This window comes from Crassostrea angulata, chromosome 4 (assembly GCF_025612915.1).
Source record: "Crassostrea angulata isolate pt1a10 chromosome 4, ASM2561291v2, whole genome shotgun sequence".
NCBI classification, from domain to species: Eukaryota; Metazoa; Mollusca; class Bivalvia; order Ostreida; family Ostreidae; genus Magallana; species Magallana angulata.
The window spans coordinates 39,574,209-39,597,170 of NC_069114.1; the positions used below are offsets into that span (position 1 = coordinate 39,574,209).

At 32.9% G+C, this 22,962-nt stretch overlaps 2 protein-coding genes and 1 pseudogene across 3 annotated transcripts; all 3 read left to right on the plus strand.

The window, feature by feature from the left end:
* Positions 1-3,502: 3,502 nt before the first annotated feature.
* Positions 3,503-6,780, plus strand: LOC128182262 (uncharacterized). The gene is made up of 4 exons (XM_052850853.1): positions 3,503-3,722; positions 3,870-4,063; positions 4,309-4,389; positions 5,308-6,780. Exons 1-4 carry the CDS (start codon positions 3,503-3,505, stop codon positions 6,778-6,780), a joined length of 1,968 nt encoding a protein of 655 aa, XP_052706813.1.
* Positions 6,781-7,529: 749 nt separating this feature from the next.
* LOC128182263 (uncharacterized) lies at positions 7,530-8,725 on the plus strand (annotated as a pseudogene).
* Positions 8,726-10,287: 1,562 nt separating this feature from the next.
* LOC128181289 (FMRFamide-activated amiloride-sensitive sodium channel-like) lies at positions 10,288-21,410 on the plus strand. 2 transcript variants are annotated; one of them, XM_052849643.1, is made up of 12 exons: positions 10,288-10,322; positions 13,257-13,925; positions 14,073-14,153; positions 14,916-15,007; positions 15,526-15,689; positions 16,987-17,076; positions 17,317-17,437; positions 17,670-17,781; positions 18,246-18,303; positions 18,691-18,776; positions 18,857-18,938; positions 19,358-21,410. In XM_052849643.1, the coding sequence occupies exons 2-12, from the start codon at positions 13,279-13,281 to the stop codon at positions 19,604-19,606; spliced, it is 1,782 nt and encodes a 593-aa protein (XP_052705603.1). In that variant the 5' UTR covers positions 10,288-10,322; positions 13,257-13,278; the 3' UTR covers positions 19,607-21,410. The 2 variants fall into 2 exon arrangements, with proteins under 2 accessions (XP_052705603.1, XP_052705602.1); XM_052849642.1 differs by having other exon boundaries at positions 10,322-10,435.
* The last annotated feature ends 1,552 nt before the right edge of the window (positions 21,411-22,962 follow it).

The window sequence follows — 22,962 nt, forward strand, 5'->3', positions numbered from 1 at the left end:
ATTAGCCTGAAATTTTTTAATTCGAATCAATAATTTGTTTTAATTTCCTAGAATAGTGAAGAAGATATATAGAACATATCTGAATTGTGTGATTTTATATGATTTTATATTTGCTTTATCTATCGAGTTGAAATGGTTTAAATATTCGCGAGGCCTGTCGATCGAAAAGAAATCCGGCCTCAGGGAGTTTGATAAAGTAAATACTGTATACAGGGCTATTTTCGCCCGTGTTATTTTCGTCCTTCTATACCTGCAAACGGATTTGCCCAGTCTTAAATTCGCCTGCTGACAATGAGGACTAAAGGAGAAAAATAAAACGGGGGCGAATATTTCCCTGTATACAGTATATCATCATATCATCTGTTCATCTCGTGCGTTTGGATTGAAAAACTGATATCAACCGCACGCACGCACGCAGCCACCCACCCACCCACACACACACACACACAATGTGTTCATTGTGACTTTGCACAACATCGTTAAGTAATATAGGTGATAGCTATGGTTGTTATAATGCGAATTACCGTTTAATAAAACCTTGTATTTTATTTTGTTTTGTTTCTTCGAGCTTGATCACTTCAATAGAAATACTTGACTTGAATTGTCCAGTTTGTTGACATGCACAAAGTTGCGAATGCATGTTACCTTGAACAAGAAACTGCTTTTGATATTTCCTGTTTCATAAACTATTGATTCGAAATTCATAATATTTGTAAAAGATGTCCACTAATGTTGAAATAAAAGTCTAGAGAATAAGTCAAACATATTTCCGATCGGGAGTATTTGAAAAATCATCGCAAGGGTTTACCACTCGCGTTGTATACACCAGACGGATAAATATTGTAGTACATTCATTAAGGTCGGGTTCGGCATTCCGATCAGTTGATTGATCGTTCCTCAGTTGTGAACTGAACCTGGAATAGTACGGACTTCCCCTAGATCGGCTAGGCTATTTCAGACAACTCGGGTGGGTTGTAACTTAAAGTTACCCCTCACGACTTGCCACGTTTTCTACTGACGTTATATTAAATCCAATTACCAACAGCACTTCACAACATTGGCGTTGTAAGCAGGATATTCGATAGGGGAAGTGTGACTTTGTGTTTTTGGATTTCGCGCCATTTACTTTTTTGTGTCTTTGTAAGTGTTATCAATTAAAATATTTGTTTTGATTTATGTCATTTTGGGGTTTTCTTTCATTTCGAGATAGTTCAAACCCGCAGGCAAAAACAATGTCAATTTTGGCCGAATTAAAATCAATTCCAAACATTGGAGAGAAAAGGGCTGAGGCTATTGGTAAGTTGAGAAAGGGAGGAGCTCTTTGTCATTAGATGACCTAAAATAATGCCAACAATTCCAAACACAATCTGGGATCCCCTTGTGAGGGTGGGTGTGGTAGGTTTCAAAAAAGAGAGAACCCTTGTGAGTGAGGATGTGGCAGTTTTCAAAAAGAGAGAGAGAGAGAAAGAGAGAGAGAGAGAGAGAAAACACATTTGAATGTTGAAGATCTGTCAAGACAGTATCTAAGTTACAAGCAGAAATTCTTAAACAAGGTAAAGACATAAAAAGAAGGGACATTCAAATTGCTAAATCTGAAAAGACATTACTGCTAAATAGAGACAATAAGATTCTGTGGAAAATACTTTGACATTAGAACACAAGGAACGACTGAATAAATTACAGCAAAAATTTGAAACATAACTAGGAAACACGAAAAACTCTTAATAAAAAGACAATTAGTAAAACAATGACTGTTAAGCTTGATGAACTTGCACTCATAAAACAAAGACTAGTTGATCAAGATAATAAATGGATAAACAAAATGGAACATGTAGAAAACAAGCCTAAAAAACTCGAAGATGAAAAGATAAACAGGGAGGTCGACCAGCTGTCACCACGTCGGGTATATTGGAAATCATCATCAAACCCAACTGGAAGTGTAAACATGCTTCAGTCAAAGGGTCCTAGTCCACCAAAGATGTCGACATTTGATGGAAACCTTTCTTCACACAATTCAATCACATTTCATCCCGGTATAATTGGTCTGAAGAACAAAAGCTGGACAACTTGATAAAATGCCTCAGAGACAAAGCTTTCAAATATTTCAGCTCTAGAACAGTTTCAGACCTGAAAAGTTTCAAAAAGCTGAGTACAAAACTTGATGAACGGTTTATAAAAAAAACCTTCCCCACATTATCAGACGACAACTTCAAGACGTCAAACAAGGTTCTGGGGAGACAGTTGAAGAGTTTGCAGACATAGTTCTGGAGATGACCACTGATGGATACCCAGACACACCAGGGGACTACCGCCAGACCGTGGCCATAGATGCGTCCGTGAGATGTTGTTACAACAAACAAGCTACGATAGACAAAAACCCACTTACACTAGATTTGGCAACACAATAGATTAAAACTGCAGTCATAAACCAAAAACTAATAATAAGTGTGAGAAAGTCTGAAACAAGAAGGGTGGTTTGCGAGTTCTGAAAATGAGAGTAAGGATGACGATGAAAACCTAAGCAAAATTAGGGCTGTTTACAATACAAAACGAGTATCATATCAATTCACAGATCAGACAAGACTTTCAAAGTAAGAATCAAGGGTCAAGAGCTGAAAAAGATAATAGTGAAATGAAAAATAATATTTATGATATTCTTCAAATTCTTAGAACAAACAGGTCTAGATGAAACAGTAGAGAAAATACAAGAATGTTTGGATCTCCCTCTAGCAGTCCTATAAAACAAGGTTGTTTGAAGTGAACACTTTGCGAGGGAAAGTCCTATCAGTAAATGTAGTTCACCATATCAGTCTAAGAATAGGTCACCATATCCTCAAACAAAAACCTTTAAACTAACCGGTTGGAGAAGTTATCCCAAGTGTAATACGTCACCGCGAAAGTGATGACGTCATCTTTCTCAGAGCTGCACCAAGGAGGAAGACGTATTGAGAAGCGGCGAGGTAATATATTTTCTTATATTAGACAGTAGAGCTGTCTGTTGCCGATGAGGGCATTGCCGATGAGGGTTTATATATGGCCAGTGGGTCTACAGTTAAATATCAATCGCTGAGGATTGATTTTTGAGTGAAATTTTGAAATGATGCGGCGTCGATGAGGACGACCGCATAGCATGGCTGGTACTGGAGGTACCATGAGGGCCAGATATACATAATCAGCGAGGTGGTAATAGATTGTTTACCGCCAATGAGGGTCTTGTTAGATTAATTTTGGTGATGTGATTAAATGGTATAATTTTATTGAGACTGTCGATGGATGATTGCACTGATTTAACATGGATTTTATGAAGGTCGTAAATTGCAGATAAAAACGTATGCGACGAGAAATGGGATAATTTGAGAAAAAAATGTATTGTTAAGAGTAAATAATAACAAGCATACATGTGATGTTAATTAATTAAATCTTTTTGATTTTTAATTTTGTGGCCAGAATTTGTTGATATGTACGGATCTATTTAAATTTAACTTCCGGTTTGATGTTGTAGATGGTGTTACCTACTGTTTTAAAAAGAAAACATATCCTGAAAGGAAAACAATTATTACCAGTTATCAGAAAGTTGAGGGATATTCAAGATGCGCATGGCATTAAACAGTTAGCTAGGACTTCTTCTGCAAGGCGTACCGAAAATATGTCTAATGAGGATGTATTGAAGGCTGTTGAGGATTTAATTGGAGAAAACGGGATTGAGTTACTGGAACTGGTAGGTATCATTATTCACAATATAACAAAGTTCTGTCATGAATGAAGGAATGATATGTATGATATTATAGTGTAAATCTTTAATTTATAACTATAGAAGTTTAAGAACAAGTGATGCTATTTTATTGAATTAAATTAATTTAAAATAATAGGGAAGGACCCAAATGATGAGGATTTTGCAAAGTTACTACTCCATGTCTGCATATTACATGCTAATGAAAAAGGACAACAAGAAGGACAGGATTTGCAGGATCCAGAATTAGGTCACTCGTCAGCAACGACTGCAGATCGAGAGCAAGGGCCTACATGTACCTCTAATTCAAGGAAGGCAACAGACAAAGACCAGGTACTCTTAGTTATCGGATGAGTTTTTTCATCAAAGAGTGATTAATTATTAGTGATATGTAATTATGAGTAATTAATTATGTATTGTTAAATTATGCTAATATATTGATTTCTAACCTATTATTTTGCATTGATAGGGATTAATTATTTTGAATAAATGGTTAAACAATATTCACTTCAACCAGGTACAGTATTACTACTTATTATGATGTTAATCATTATCAAATGATTTATAATGCATTTTAGGATTCAAATGGGGGAAAACGTAGGAAGCTACAAGATTCAACAACTGAAGTCAAAGACAAGGATGGTACACAGATTCAGCAGGTGAAGGACAAGATTAAAGTTCTCTGTACCCAGTCCCAGCCCAGTGAAGCACTGATTTTATTAAGTTTAGATGAATTATCTAGGTTAGCTAGAAAAGTGAACCATGAGGACATGGATGTGTATGAAGAACTGTATATACAATGTAGTAGGATGCAGGGCAAGATTAACATGGGGAATTTATGTTTAACGGTTCTTGGGGGAAGAGGTGCAGGTACAGTGACTTAGGCCATAAATAAATGTTTAAAGGAGAGTGGGACCTCTGAAGTTAAGAGGGATAATACTTCCTGTAAAGAGGATATTCAGCCAAAACGGGAATCAGTTTTAGCAAATTTGTACCCTCCAATGCCCATGTATTCAATGGGATTTCCTCAGCCTTACTCATATGCACCTCAATATGGAGGGGGATACATGTATAGGTCAGTCAGACCCCAGGGTCAAGGGAGGCCTTATAGGAAACAGAGTACGGGCAGGGGTACATGCTTATTTTGTGAATCATCAAGCCACTATGTAAGAGATTGTGAACTTATGAAACAAGCGAAGAGAAAGTAGAGAATTTCCAGTGGAAAGTATGGGTCATTAGTCAGGTAGACTATAGAGGTCTCTAAAGTTTAGTGCCTTCAACATTACAATGTTAGGAATTATTTGGTTGTGAATTTCCCACATTTCTTTTAAATCATTGTGAAGATTTTATTCTCAACATTTTGTATGATTTTGAGATTTATAAACACAGTTTTTCATCATTTTGTGTTTATTTGTACTTTTACATGGACGAGGTAGTTGGAATGCCTGACCTTGTAACCTGAAGACAACTACGTCTTAGTGGATTTATTCACGTAGGTTACAAGTGCGGGAGTTCCATCACCCATATGTCTCCCATGTTGGACTCTTGATAGTTTAACCATAACTTTATATTTACAGGGAAATAAATATTATAGAATACCAGAATGGGAGAGAGGACTTGATTTTGATCCAACTCGTGTAGAACTAATACAGAATTCATCATGGGTGACATTGGGAGGTGGGACTCCCTCATTCGTAACCAAACATCATACAGCCGAGTCTGTCCTTCAAGGGGTTGATTTTGACATTAAAAATTTACCTTTGCGTGACCCAAAATTATATAGGTCAGGTCAGATACATCATAATATGGATCATTGGAATGAAGTTTTGAAAAAGGGAATAGTAGATGAAGATATTCAGTTTAGAATAAGTAGGTGGCTTACACAAGGTGTAGATGTTAAGGAATTCTTTTCACATTTCAAAGGAAACTTTAAAGGTCGTTCTTATGACAGTGATGAACCTTCAAGCATTTTCTTAGAAAATAGTATTAGTTGTAGGGATCACAAGGAGTTTGTAGGCCAGATTTTATATGAGAAAATAAGGTCAGGAGCCATAAGAGTTCTTGGGAAGATTGGTGAATGTGACATGCCTAGGGTTGTGATGCCTTTGTTAGTAGAGCCATCTAAACCACAGTTATGTTTGGATGGAAGGTACTTAAATTTGTGGATAAAAGATTCTCCGTTTCGTCTTGAAACTTCAAATGATGTTCATAGGTTGATAGATTCAGAGGCATGGATGGCAACATGTGATGAAAAGTCAGGCTATGAACACATTGCTTTGTCCGAGAATTCACAGACTTACTTTGGGATTGAATTTGGTGGATTTATCATGGTTTACACAGTTTTGCCTTTTGGATGGAAGGCCTCGCCATATGTTTATCAAACTGTTGGAATGACAATTACATCTTATCTTAGAAAATTGAATGTAATAACAACTCAGTATATTGATGACCGTTTGATGATAGCTAACCCATCAGAGGACACTACTGACTTGGAAGCAAAAGAACATTGTTTTAGGGTGATATATGCTCTACTTCAAATTTTAACCCGTTTAGGTTACACAATATCACTTGAAAAATCATGCCTGGAACCCCAACAATGTGTACGGTTCCTTGGATTTTTGGTGGATTCAGTAAAGTTAGCTTATATCTTGCCAGAGGATAAAAAGTTTAGAGAGTCAAGAGAGTCACTTTTGGCAGGCAGGGAGGTTTCTTTTCGAACTTTGCAGCGTTTTGCAGGCAAGTGTGTTTCGATGGGTCTTGCAATTCCAGGAGCTAAATTGTACTGCAGGGAAGTAAATAATGCAATTTCATGTGGAGTTAAAAATTCAAAACATATTGTCATAGGTGATGAATTGCGGGAAGAGTTGAAATACTGGCGTTTCTTGGACTCGTGGAAGGGTTACACAAAGTGGAGGTCAGAGAGTCATAAGCAAGTAAATATTTCAACAGATGCTTCCGGCTACAAGTATGGGGCAGTAGTTTGTTTTCAAGGGGAAAAGGTTGACTTGGAGATTTTTGGGAGACAAACGACAGTAGACCTATTCATTTGAAGGAAGCTGAGGCAGTCCTTCAGGTCTTGAAGTCAATAGAGGAAGTAATTAGAGATTCAAGGGTTGACTTACTGGTAGATTATGTTGCTGTTCTGAGTGTTTGGAACAATCAAGGAGGACAGGATAGATCTTTGAACAACATAACAAAACAGATATTTCAGTTAGTGACTTCTTGTAATTGTGATCTAAACATGCAATATGTACCCTCAGATTTGAATGAGGCAGATTCACCTTCACGTAGTCTTAGTTACAGTGATGCATGTTTGAATATTGGTTCATGGCAGTGTGTTGAAAGGCAATTTGGACCTCATTCAATGGACCTCATGGCTATTGATTCTAATGTGATGAAATATTCAGGAGGTACAGCACTACCACATTTTACCCCATATCCTACCCCATATTCATCTGGTGTAAATTTGTTTGCTCAGGATTTGTCAGTGGTGGTTAATGCATATGTTTATCCCCCTTTTGCCCTTATACATCCGATACTCTTATTTTTAAAGGAACAGAAAGTTGGTCTGTGCACCTGTGTCCTGCCATTGATCAAGCCTGTACCTGTTTGGTGGCCTCTTGTTCAAAAGCATGTAATCCAGAGTTTAGAGTTGGGGGCCCGGGGAGATAAGGCAGTAATAAGGGTTCCTTCTAGAAAAGGTTTCATTACTGATAATAAGGGTCTGAGATGGCCACTAGTTGCATTCAGGCTATTGTTTACCTTAGCTGTTTGTTTTTCATTTTTGTAGGGAGAAAGCTTGGATCTGGTTAAGATTGACAGGAGGATTAAGGAATTGAATGACAAATCTTCATCATCTTTATCCAAGAGAAAAGATACTTTGAAAAATTCTCTGAATTTCTTTCTTCCACTATTGAGGAAAGATTGCACAATATCTAATTGTACCCCTGATGATCTAAAGCATTTTCTGGCATGGAAGGATGATTTTGGTAAAACACCAGTTCATAAAATAAATTGTAAATTTTTGGGTACTAAAGAATTAGGAAGCTGTGAATGCCCAAGACGATTAGCAGCTGGGACAGTATCGGTCATGGTACAAAATTTGTCGGAGATCTTTTACGAAAGTGGTCGTGGTAAATTCTGGGATGAGAGAAGTGATACAGGTAACCCTGCAGCGGCACATTGCATCAAACAGTATGTGAAACTCATTCAAGAGGAACCAGCGGTAGCACATGTAGTTCCTAAGCAGGCAAAGCCAATTTTTCTGGGTAAAATAAACAGAATTGCCTCGTATATAGATAATTAATTGGGTAGGGTTGATATTTCATTGAAGGAAAGATATGTGCTCCTTAGAGATCAGGCTTGGATGAAATTACAGTTCTTTGGGGAAATAGGGCAAATGACTTGGCAATGCTTGTAGGACAGGAGGTACATGTAAAGAGATTGGATGACAATTCTGGTTTAGTAAAAAAACAGACATTTGGGAAAACTTTAAGAGGAAATAAACATAAATGTCATGTTTTTGTTATTAAGAAATGCAGAGACAAGACTGTTTGTCCAGTAATTGGTTTGCACACATATGTTCAAGGTTGTAAAAGAATGGGTGTGGATCTTGCAAATGGTTTTCTTTTTCGAGTTGTTTTAGAGAATGGTAGAGTCATAGGTGATAGAGTGACATATTCAGTAATGTATGAAAGACTAATTCGGTATCTTACTTTGTTAGGAATATATGAGGGTGAGACTTCTCATAGTTTTCGAGCCGGGTGTGCAGTGACTCTGGCTTTATCTGGTTCGGTTACCAATGTAAGACAAATGATGAACCATGTGGGATGGTATGGAGAGGGAACAGCAGAATATTATAGTAGATTGCCAGCTTTAGTGGAATCTGATTATATCGCAGGTAGATTAGCAGACAGTCCAGGTCAATGTGATTTTGTGGAAGATCAGTTCCAACAATATAGGGAATTTAATATTTTACAGAAAGCTTTTCATTAACGATAAGGCCTTGGAATGTCGATACAATTTAGGGAATAAGAAAGATCCTTTAATTATCATCTACATCATATTAGGATTTTGTAGGACTGTTTGTTTTGTAAATAGCAGTGACGGTTAATTTGTTGTTAACTAACATTTTATAGATATGTAACAGCTGTATAACTTATAACAGTGATAAGTTGAAAGAATGTCAAATCTAAAATTTGAAAATAATAGATGTAATGTTTTTTAAACAATAAATTTATCCCATTTGAATAACGTGTTTTTTATCTTTAAGTTCTGGTGTATGTTAGAACAGACTGTTTGTAACTCAACATATTTTGTTTAGATTAATTTTATGATGATGAGTATTGGGAGGAGTGAAGGCACTTATGCTACAATGGTGATGGTCTAGGGAATGATAATGACTACATTTCCCAATACTTGAGAAGAACTAGAGTAGGAACGTATACACTTGGGATAGGTATATATCCCAAGTGTAATACGTCACCGCGAAAGTGATGACGTCATCTTTCTCAGAGCTGTACCAATGGTACTGAATATTGAGGATGAGCACGGTAGATAGCATAAGTGGTTCAGCTTATCCATGATTTTTCCCCACCCACCCCACCCTTGTATAAGTTCTTGTTCTCGGTTCATGATAAATGACTAAATTTCCCAATACTTGAGAAGAACTAGAGCAGGAACATATACACTTGGGATAGGTATAAGGCCATTCTTCAACCTACTCAGATACATCAGATAGGCCTTCTCCTAAAGTAACATTTAAAGCCTTAGAAAAAGAACTTTATGGGGACAAAAAAAACTCTCTATGTTCCCTGTACTGTAAACAAAACACAACCAATGCTCTTATAGATACTGCTGCCCAAGTAACTGTAATGAATAATAAACTTTTTGAGAGTTTAATACCAAAGCCCATACTAAAAAAAATCATACTAAAAGATGCAGGGGAAAATATCATGATTAATGGCAAAATAGCAGAACAGGTCAAGTTAAGAGTATGACCAACAGAACAAGGATGGAATGTTGTAGTAGGAAAAATAGCAAATTCTTTATTACATGGTTTAGATTTTTGAAAGCTCACAATTGCATCATCAATTTAGAAAAACTTTACTCTGAGAGCAGATAAAGCATTATCTTTATAACAAAGATCAAAACAGAGGGTTCAAAGAATGGTGTTGAGATATATAGAGTTTCATTGCAAAAAAGAACTATTATACTATCACAGTCAGTTAATTTTTCCCGTTCAGATTGACAAATCCTTCAAAGCGATATAACAAATTTTTATAACTGTTTCAAAAATAAGGGAATTTTAAAACAGTTGTATATACAATTGAATTAAAAAATATATTTATTTAATTTTACAATTTTGTATGTTATAGTCAAAATAAGACTAAATTGCGCATATGACTCTTTAACGTACCCGCGAAGCTTGAAGATGAAAGATTTCAGTATTGTTTAGACTGTAGGCTTCCTTTAAATTATTTATCAATCTAGAAATACAGAGCAATTTGTAAAGTAATGGATTCGGATAAATTGATTTGGAAGCAATATAAAAAGTGTTGGAGGATCGGTAATAACTTGCTTTAGATAACTCGTAAGTTTAACTTATTATTTAAGCATGCATATATAATCTAAATAGATTAAGTCAAATCAAAGAATACTTTTAACATTGGATGAAACTCAAGTGAGTGCAAGAATCAAACAAAGGTAAAATTAATCTTTAGGTTTTATATTACGAAGTTTTATTCTGCTAACTTTACTTATTTTTGATCTTTTTAAACAATATTTTGCATGGAATATTTTGTTATATCTCAAAACTATTGTGCTCAGAAAATATACAGTAATTGATTAAATGATGAATAGAAATAGAAAAGGTATGCCTAACATTTAACTCGGAAAAATTGAAAAGCATATTTTTTAAACATGTTATGATATTATTCTAAACACGTGTTAAATTCCGTAAACCAAGACAACTATAATTATAACAAATAGAAAATTATCATTTTAGAAGCAATTAACTAAATTATATAAACATGATAATTATAGGGGCATGGTCACGATTTTGGTCAAATTTTATTTTTATGTTTTTATTATTTACAATGCTTTAGAAATGCATTTCTAATGATCAAATTAAATTTGAGAGTCATTTCGTAGAGTTATAAGCAAGACACAGGACTCACAATTCTTTGTCATGTAAACAAGGCTCGTGCCCTGTTTTTGTTTACATAGGTTCAATATACCAGTAAAACTCTTTTTCCAGGTTATTTGTCTATATTTTTTTTTATTTTAAGCATAGATAAACAGTTCCTTACATTTAAAACATTCGTTTTAGGTTTAAAACTAAAATTTTTACTTCAACGTTCAAAATGTAAACAAACGTTTTGTTTACATAGCGAAGAATTTCAAGCTCTGTACTCGCTTATATCTCAACAAATGACATTCAAATTTCGGTTGACTATTAAAAATGACTTTCTGAAGCATTGTAAATATTAAAATCGGAATAATAATTTTTGACCAAAATCGTGACCATGCCCCTGTAAGTCCAAACGTTCGAGAGGAACCAAGACTGAAAAAGTAAAGTATAAGGTACTTTTTCAAGAACTTATTTTCTAATCAGTATAACTGTTAGCAAGTACTATTGTAAAAATACTTTCTAGCATTTTGTATAACTTGATGAAAGGGCTGAAATATATCAGAAGATCAAGGGAGGAAAAGATAGTTTTCGCTGTATTTTTTTGTTTAATGCTATACTGAGTATTGGGTATTAGCATATGATGTCTAAAAAGCATACGTGTATGGTACCGGTGTAACTATTTTAGAAATGAAAGTACAGATTATGCAATGCTATAGTATTTGATATAATTTTTAAATATCTGGCTGCTAACCAACCAATTCTAAATATAATATAGCAGGTATAATATTATAAGGTTGTAAAGAAATAACTTTAAAACAAAAGTGACATTATTCTGTTAGTGCAGACACATCCATGTAAATATGTTCATGAAACCTTAGCGTTTAGCAGCTTGATAAAAGTATATATTAAAGTAACATATTTTATAATTATTATGCAGATAATTAGCTTCTTATACTTTGAGGAAGTCATTAAGAAAGTGACTGAATATGTTTTTTTTTATAAACATATATCTTAAACAATATGCATATCAATGTTTACTTAAACGAAAACCAAATTACACGAATTTAAAGGTTATTCAAGAATATGATACTTTTTTCATTATTGTAACGTGTTTGTTCAGTGATGAATTTTATGGATATATCAAAAGCGACTGTTCGTGTTGGACATCCTTCAGCAATTTCCACAGACTATAAATGCTCTGGGGGGTCGTACGTCTGATCATTTGATACATATCAGAGTAGTTCCTCGAAAACGAATATTAATTATTCACTCGGTAGAATGCGATTGCAATTAAAATGTTTGATGATTTTGGCTCATGGGCCTAACGCCTGAGTTGGACACATTTACTTTTATGGAAACTGTATTCTCTAATTTAAATAATTATCCATAGTTGACCTTAGTCATTGTTGCATCGTAAAAAAGTAATTCGCGCGTCATCTGTTATATCACGTCGAAATCTGTTTATCAATTTTTGCATATTTTAATTTTTTGGGGTCTTATGTTGTTAACTTGGTATTGAATAATTGAAAAGTCGCATCAGAGGTGAGTTTTTGATCATGCGATTCTGATATACAGGTACGTCAATATAATCATTTTAAACCAAAATAAACCAAATTGATCGTCATATATAATTAACAATACATTTAAATTGCCATCTTCTGACGTAATGTCTAAAAATATAAGTTTTGATGTAGTGAGATACATTGAATTTGAAATAAACTTGTTTATCGAAAATTGGTCATTTTTCGCCAATTTGACTATGTACTTCTCGTCTATCATGTAAAATACCATTATCAAGTTATTTTTCTGCTGATTTGAGATATTATTTCAAGGTGAAATGAGCTGCCTTAAGTTCGAATCACTACAGATAGTATACGATTAGGAAGTTAGGCAATTTTAAAAATCCGAATAGGATCTACCTAAAGATGTAAAGCAGCATAATTTCTTTAGCTATAAAGTAATATTCAAGATGAAAACATATACTTTACCTTTTAAATTTGTGCTTTTTTTCTGCATATTAAGCACAGTCTTAAAAAAGCATTAACCTTTGAGTCCTCTGAATGGACTTTTTTAAAAGATTTGGATGATACATGGTATAGAAACATACTTCAATGAACACATTAATCAGTCAATCTTTAATAATAAATGAATAAATAAATTAAAAGAAAAATGTTTTTGCATTGTTGCTATGTCAAGCCGATTTCTCGCAAAGCGACTCACACAAAAATGTGTTTTTACCTTACGTACCTTAATTTGGTTTTAGAAAATGTGATGCAAACTATGTTTGGAATAAATTAAATCATGAGAATAAAAAAAAAGTTTTTTTTTTATAAATTGGAAACAAGACAGAGGCAATTATTAACGAGGGTTTACAATTTTGCTGTATTGCTTTAGGTTTTCAATACAGAAGGCAAAGATGTACAAATCGGTATGGGAAGTTATCCATTCCTTGATCTCTGAATCCAGCCTTCATGGAATTCCCAGAATCCTCTCCTCAAAACACTGGTATCAACGAGCACTCTGGTTGTGTTTGGTTCTTGTCACGTTTGGATTTTTAGTGAACCAACTCTATCAACTCTCTTCCAACTACAATAGCTATCCAATTAAAACAAAAGTTTCAATGAAAAGAACTCCTCTTAGATTTCCTTCTATTTCGTTCTGTAATTTGAACCCGGTAAAAATGTCAAAGATGAACCTCATTCAGGGAACCGATCTTTATTATCAGATACTGCGCATACGCAATCCTAATGACAACTTAGATATGTTTAAAAATTTCAGTGGAAATAATGATGTTTTTGGAAATAACTATTTGTACAATGAAAACTTCAATGGAAATACTGATTTATACGGAGATAACATTTACGACCAATCAGCCACCTGGGGAGAAAGCAATACTAATGATGCTTTGAAACATACCTACGACGATTATGGTGTAAACTTCCAGGACGATTTATCTCTCCTAGCAAAGTTCCTGGAGTATGTTAATGCTCAGATATCATGGAAAAACGACCCACGAAGTGAAGATGTAAAACGATTTAAGATTCTTTTTCAAAACGAGTCCAAGTAAGTCATAAGAAATGGATATTGATGTTCCTTTTTTCATTATCTCTTTAAATTATTAAAACAGAGATGAAAGTTGGTGGGAGTTATATGTAGTTTGAATTGTGAAAGAAATAAAGAACTAAAATCATTTTTTATTTTGAATTTCAGATCTACTCGGAAAGCGATGGGACATTCTATTAATGATTTACTTATTGGGTGTTCCTTCAACGGCAAACACTGTTCAGCAGAGTAAAATGAAGAATTAGCGATTAATCTTACATGAAAAACATCATTTTATGTTTGAAAACAAATCAAAACATAACTTTAGTGTGAAATAAAACTTTTAATGAAAATACAAGGACAATGCCACATTGAAAAAAAAACAGCACACATTAGCACACATAAGTTTCACAGAAAATCAAATACTAAAAATAATCATTTAAAAATTTCCTTTTGAAAAAAATGCACACTTGTTCGTGACAATTAAATGGAACAGAAAACATACTTGGGTAAATGAAGATTTAAACCGAGAGTTTTTCATATGCTGCTTAAGAGAGTTGTTCGGAAATTATTGAGACATTTATTCTTACTCCCTTGGGAAAAAAAAGATCGTTGAAATTTCACCAAAGAGTACACCAGGATACCTTTTTAATGATGTAAAACTTTTGAAGTTAATGCACTAAAATTCGTCACTTAGATAGGGAAATATTTATGTTTTCTCACAATTTCTAAACAACCCCCGTATACATCTTGGGACAGCAACAATACAAAGTTGACAACTTAATATTTTAAATATGCATAATGTTGAAGAATCGAGAAGATACATGTAGGAGAATAATTATTTTCCTATACAACAAGAAAATCGTATACATGTAAATGTAGATAATCAAACTAGGAGCAGGAACGTCTCAGTGTATTCAACAAAATCAATTCAATCGTGAAACAAAAGAATTTTTTATAAAATATAATATATATCGAATTAATTCTGCACATAGAAATCTTTTCTCTCAGAAACTTCACCACATTTCAATCTCTGGACTATGGAAATTGTTACACCTTGGACAGCAATCTATTCATGGCCAGAAGAGCAGGTCAGATGCACGGTAAGTCACAGTTGTACCAGATCAGATGTGAAAGAATACTTTTTTATTAGTAACGTATGTATAGGTAATAATTATAGTAAACATTTGATTTATAAACTTCAAGCGACATGGTCATGATTTTAGTCAAAATTGTCTTTTTAATGCAAAAATGCTTAAATAAGCCATTTCTTATAAAATTCATTTTTAGACCTAAAATATATGTGGGACATGTAAACGCTAGGAATTGTTTGTTTATTATTGAAATAAGTTAAGAGAAAGATAAATCTGCTTAAAAAAATTGTTAGTAGTATATTGAAACAAAATAAACAAAAACAGGGCACGAACCTTGTTTACATGACCAAAAATTGTGAGATCTGTATCTTGCTTACAATTCTTTGACTGATACTTAAATGGTTGTCGTTAATTAAAAAATGCATTTCTAAAGCATTGTAAAATATAAAACCAGAAAAATTAAATTTTTTATAACATCGAGACATTGTACCTCTAAAGTAGCCTCAGGCACTTATATATTTTCCAAGGTTTACAAATAGTATTACAAGTTGAAAAGTTTGAGCAAGTGGAGAACTTTTTGGATGGGTCGGGTGTTCGACTGGTCATACATGAACCCGGAACTCTTCCGTTTCCTGAAGAAGAAGGGTTCACCCTTAGTCCTGGATATGAGACAAGCATAGGAATGAAAATGGTGGGTCTTATTTTAATGTGAACATTTTAAAACTTCTTGGATTTTATCATTATTAAAGAAAATATATCTATTAAAAAATGCAGGGTGTATACAGGTATTAATATGGAAACATATTGATTACTAAACATAATTCATAACAAAACCGTAAATGATACTAAAATTGCTAATTACGGGATTTGGACAAAAGTCTTGAAAATGCTGACTCAAAATGAACGTTTGATATACAATACATATGTAATAAAATGATGAGTCATTTTCCGCTTCATGCATGTAAAAAATACTGATAGTTATATTTTCAAATAAAAAAAAAAATTACTACACTTCACGACGTATTTTGGACCTTTTTTTGGTCATTTATCATAATTGTTGCATTTATTTATCGCTCAGTTTTACTTCAGTTCATTTGTTATAGGACATGGTCAATTTCCGATAGAAATTCAATCTCATAATGGTTTTAAACTGCGTTACAATGGAATAATTCGTTATTGTCTTACCCTTACTGCTCTGCAAATATCTAGAATTTCGACTCGTCCGCCCTTGATTGAAAATAAGATTTGTAAATATGCATGGAGGGTGGAACTCATATTGTATATCCAACAACATTGACAAATATTTCCTATATGAACATATAACATGCTTATTTCACCCCAGAGAAATAAAGAAACCATCACTGGATTGAAATGAATTGAAGTAGGTTAAGACAAGTCGCAGAGCAGAATGCGTGCTACCTTACACGTCACTTGACGGAATCTCTAGCCTTCACAAAGTTTTCTGGGGTTAGAAATCACGTGGTGAATAATTAAATAAAAACAGGTCAAAGTATACCGTTTTCAACAGAGAACACAAACGCGAAAAGAAATAGTTTTTACTTTGTTTTAACAATTATCGCATGCTATCTACTTATTTCCCTTTAACATGTTTATGAAAAAAAAATATACAACTACCATTAAATGAAGAACAAAAGACAAGCAAGCTACAATGTATTTAGTCTGTAAAAAAGTGGGCGTCCTTATTATCATATGAAGATTCCAAAAATATAAAGACGCTTACTTTTGAAAACGGTTTCTTACTTTGTAAATATGAACTTTTGATCAAATAAATGTAATTACAGTTATAACATTGACAAATCTTGCAATTAAACGAAATATGCCCATTTGTAAACTTTATTTTTTCGCAATTTTTAAATGCCATGAAGTGAAGTCAGTCTTGTCCACATAAAGAAACAAGGCGTTTGATTTTATTTATATAATTATAACAAGAATGTATATGCCAGTAATTAATGTGCTTGTATTAACAGGTTCATTTGACTCGAACCCACCCTCCCCATGGCCGATGCGATGATGGAAAAAAATTCTACCAAACATACGGTGTACCTTACCGCATGTCGGTATGTTTCTCTCGGGTGGATCACATTTGTTCTCTCTTGTTCTATATTTTTTATAAGTATCTAATCCGTACTTCCATTAAGCAAAGGTTCATATCTACGTACATTGTACATCAAAACGTATTCGTTGCCTCAATGTGCGGGGCATTCCCAGCAAAAGAGAAAATTTTGCTTTTGTAATTTCGTATGAAATGAGAAGTTGTGTTGTATATAAAACTTTTCTCCATCCATTTTATTTTTTAGACCTGCCTCCATATGTGCAGAAATATAAAGGTCACTGATATATGCAAATGCCGACCATCAGAAAATATCGTAGATATTCCCTATATGGACAAGTTTTCATCCCTTCCTGTCTGTTCTCTTGGTACGAGTATTATAATTTACAAATTAACTCTAAATTAAAAGGTTGAGAGAACAATAGAGTACCTTATTGAATATAATTTGTTCATTTTACCTATAAAATTATATGGAAGTTTTGAAGGATTCGATAAATATGTACATATAGAAAGATAATGAAAGCTTTTGTAACTATTGATACATAATTTTAAATTTTGTAAATGTATGACTATTAATGGTTTTATTTTAAAAATCCCCAGCAGCGAAAAGTATTTATGACGAAACTGCATTCCACATGGAGGCTTGTGAGCATTACGTATATTATCAAATAGAAGAAAACAGCATAAAGTGTGACTGTGAAAGTGCTTGCAGGTTAGTTTAAGATGAAGCTTTCCCCTGTATATTTTAGCTAACTACTATACTAAGAAAGTCAATATCAAACGTTTGTGATCTATCGGTATACAAATATACAAGTCGCTTAGAAGTGTAAGATCTCTTTCAAATATAGTTTGAAAATGGTTGTTTAAATAAAGTTTTTCCTAAGTCAAACGTACACGTACATGTATAAAACTTTACGTCAACGCAGCTGATGATCAGAAACTAATCAAGGAAAAAATATAAAGTAAAATGGAAAGCAAAATTACTTTATTAATATTAAAATGTGTAAGTAAATTTCGATTTTGGATTCCTTAAGCACAGGCTATTTCTTTCTTTTATCTATTACTTCTTTTTTAAACTCTTTTTTCTTTATTTTGTCATGGACTTATAATGATTATCATTGTTTGCGATCTAATGTAAGTGATTAATGAGGTTTACCACCCTTTTTAATTTCACAGAGAGACTGTGTACAGGAGCACTCTCTCGGGTCGAGTGTGGCCGAAAGAATCATATCTGGTGAGTACTTAAGGAATATTGTGGTACTAGTAAATGTAAATCACTTTTTAAAAGCGAGAACAAAACGTGTTCTTTTACGAAATATGGTACTTGTTTAGGTAACAGAAAAATTATATTCTTGGAAATCATTTGTACATGAAATTAGACTGAAAATGTTATTTTTACAAATTCCACACTGTAGTACTAATAATTCAGTTATTTGGTTCAGTCACAAAACCTACAGTTTGAATAATTACATTTTATGTTCATTTGTGTATTTACGAATAGAATAAAGGAACATCAGAACGTTACTGAATGTGAAGGATGATTAATTTCAATGTTCGATGAAAAAAAAAATAGGATAACATAAAAAGACAATTATAATTTTATGCTGACTTTATACCACAGAGAGAAGAACTGTTAACTTTAGCATGTTCAGGAAGTAACTTTTCATATTGTCCATATCAACCAATGGCAGCGATACAGATGGATTAGTAAGTCTCTCTCTCTCTCTCTCTCTCTCTCTCTCTCTCTCTCTAACGATCTGATCAGACTGGTTGACTTGATTTTTCAGCTTTAACGACAATTTCCTTAAAATGGTTATTTATTTCGAGGATCTCAATTTTGAGGAAATCTCAGAAGAACCCCTGTATGATGTAAGTACAGTTACAACTTAGCCTTTTTATGTGCGCGTACAATAGTTTTATTAGACATTCATGACATTTTTAGTATCAGCTCGTTGATGTTTCCATGAAAATGCCGTTGGAGAGGATCTGCCATGGGTAGTTTGAAAAACTAGACCTTTTCTTTTTAGAAAATGTGATTATTTAAAAATGTTGAATTCATGGAGATTTTGACTATAGGGGGAAGGGTTAAATGAAATAGTATATGACATCTCATGACAAACATGAACATGTATATACACTATCTGGAAAACTGGAAAACTATTTAGCCATTTTACATAATAGGTTTTGAAGAGAATTGGTAAGAAAAGCCAAACAATAATATCAAACATATATTAATGTCAAGAAAATCTATCTACATGTTTATATAAAGATTGTATCAATATTTACAGGGTTACCGCTTCCTCTCGGATATAGGCGGTGCGCTTGGACTCTTCTTGGGTGCGTCCATTCTGAGTTTTGTTGAACTGGTTCAACTCATGGTAGAAATTTTAAACCACTTTCGACATATTATTATTAAGTATTTGAAGAACAAATCAGCTGGAAAGAAGAAGACTCTTATTACCGTGAAACCAGTTCAAAGATCAAAGGTCAAGAATAGAGTGTTTACAGTGAGCAAGATACAAAGTGAAGTCGTGTGAAATTTTAATCTTCAGGGGTGTGTATTGTCAAGAAAGAGATCTACCTAGTAACAATTCAAGATTTTATGATACTAATAGATGAACTTTTTTCGGTAAAGAATATTTTTTATAATATTTTGATTTAAAATTCCAATATCTTCCCATATCTCTAAACAGAGCTCCGTCTCATTCAAGGAGATTGATGAGGTATAAAATTGGCCACGACTACCCCGCCCTCTTGATCAAAGAAATGTATATATTTGTAATTTATAGGTACATGTAACGCAAGGTGAAAGGTCAAAACAGGTACAACAGACAAGATTCAGGCATCATCCTAAAACGTTGTAACATACAATCATGTACTTTTATTACAACTGCTTGTAAAATTTGCTTATCTTTGAATGAATTATAAAAATTTCAAATTACGTTTATGTATATATAATAAATTGTTAAGAACATTTCTGATTTTTTTTTAAAGTTTGACTTTTAAAATGCATGTATATAACTATATGGTTTCTATAACAATATTTTTGAATTTATCATTGATTTGCATTTTGTTATGTTTTTAGCAAAATGTAATATTCATGTTGTATTTATTATCAACTCGATTGCATTATATAACAAAGTAATTTCTTCGTACCTGTAAACGGCAAGACTCGCTAATTGAAAAAAAGTAATAAGATATCATTATAACATAACGGCGGTTACTTTAAACTGCTTAGTTCGATTTGATATTAAAATTTTATGTACGTTTTTAAACGATTGATTTGCTTTGTTTGTATAAAATAATAACAGTTTTGTTTACCAAAAAATTTACATTAGATGGTACCGGGTTATTTCACCCCTTATTAATATTCACCCCCGACGCTGTGGCAGGTATGATTAGGTTACGACTTTTACGTTCGCTAAAACTGTAGGAAATTAGATTTTAAAAAATGTTGTTTTTTTCACTGATTCATGAGGTTTTTTGTATACAATTGATGCAGAATATTCGGGTCGAATAAACCCAATCAACCGGGGAATGAAATCAAACAGTTCCATTTTTTAAACTCAACCATGGCGTATTCCCATACTCAAATTATTTTTAGCTGTCTATGCAGTTCACGTTTTAATACTGATTGTCATAATTTATTTAGACTTTTATTCCTTTTATTGCATTTCCAGGTATTATTCTTTATTTACAAAATTTTCTGAAATATGCGATGTCTGCGTTAGACGGAATTGTGGGTCTATTGATCCCTAAATCCCACATGACTTAATGAAGCAAGGTTTACACAGTTTCTTTCGCGTGAACTTTAATTTTTGGAAGAAAAGTCTAAAAATTCACTATATTCAATAAATATTGTTTCGATTGTATTTCGCGGGCTTTGATTTATATTTATTTTGTTCCTATACAGTTGAGAGATTTTGAATAAAAATTTGTTATTTTATATTTAATACCCATTTTACGTTATCAACTTCTTTGGCAAAATGTATAAGGGCATGGTCACGTCAAATTTTGTTTTTCTGTTTTTATTATTTACAATGCTTTAGATTTGAATTTCTAATTGGCAAATGAAATTTTAAAGTCATCCATAGCTTTACAGGCAAGTTACAGGGCTCATTATTCTTTGTCCTGTTAACAAGGCGCTTGCAAAGTTTTTGTTAACATAGCCAGGTTAATATACCAGTAAAATAGTTTTCCAAGCTGATTTGTCTATCTTCCAGTACATTTTGAGCATAAATAAACAGTTTCTAATGTTTGACACATTCAGCTTAGGTCTAAAACTGGAATTTTTCCTTCAACATTCAAAATGTAAACAAAAGCTTTGTTTACTACTTTGCATAATAACAATTGATGGTAAGCTTTGTTACTCGAATTTTATAATCATTATATATATATATATGTGTGCAACTGTACAAAAATGAAATACAATGCAAAAACGTTTTATTTATGCAAATAAGTTTATGTCTTTATGGTAGTTTAATAATATGACGCGTGTTAAAATAGGACGGTTTGTCATTTATAAAAAGCATCTTAAAATGTTTTTAATCTGTAAGAATAATGTGGTGAACATTCAATGAAAAAATAGTTGGTTTTAGGTTTAGCCATTTACACAGTTAATATACAGCAAAGACAATCCGATATACTACACAAATTGTTTTCTAGTATAAAACAATCTAGAATTATTTTTTTTTAAGTTGGATTTTTTTTTTATTATTGAAGTATGCAAGGCGGTAAGTTAATTTAGGGGAGCACAATTCACATATCCCCCCCCCCCCAAAAAAAACAAACACAATTGTCTTTATTCTTTTTTAACGCTATTATGCTCTTTTAAGTAATGTTTAGTTCCTTGATAAAGGACTATATGCGGTATTATGCATATAATGGTTTAATAAAGACCTTTAACAATAAGGTGAAAAATAGTTTAAATCATCACAAAAGTTACGTTATGAACATTGACTTATTTTGGTAAATTATTGGTTTAAAGCAAAATATGTGTGTTTTTAGACTGGGAAACTTCGAACGCTACTTGCTCAAGTACCTTTTAAATGTGGAATACCACATCTGAAAAAAGTAACTCAAATTAACATTAAATTATTTAATAATGAAAGATATAATGCTAAATAAACTGTGCATGTGTTAAATAGGCGAAAATTATGCAGTTGAGGATAAAAAATGAATATATAAAAAATTCAGTTTATCACTTAGTAACAACAAAAGCCCGATCGAAATTCAAACTTTGGATGTACTGAACACAAGTCCGACACTTTATCCACTTGGCTTTTGAGTAAGTTACATGTTGCTGTCGATTATACCTTTCAATTAAACGAAATGTCTTTTCAATCAGAGGGATGCCATTTTGTGGTCTTGTGTTATTCCATCTTAAGTTTAATGTGTATAATTATATGAACAAAAATCTATGTAAAAATCGTACAGACCTGCGCTCTATGCTTTCAAATGAAAATTAAAAAGAAAAAATGACAATATTTTCATCTGTTTGCAAAATTGCGAGAATTACCTCATTACAGTGACGTCATAGATGTTTATTGGTAAAATAAGATTTTATTTTGTCATTCTCAATTTGTCAATGGTAGTTATTCCAACTGTTATCAAATCCTAAAAAAATAACATTTGTTGACGAAGGAATAACATTATAAAATATAAAAAAAAAGTTTTCATCAGTATGTGATCTAAATATCTGATTACAAGAGGGTAGCAAATTTAATGATATTTTTGTGTTTGAAATTTTTCAAATAAGCTATATTACATGTATGACAAATTAGTCAGGAAACTAAGCTAACTTAAAATTGCGCATTTAGAAATAAAAGTTAAACAAAATATTGGATCTCTGTTCAGCTTAAGAGCCCTGTCATTTGTGTTTGAAATTTTTCAA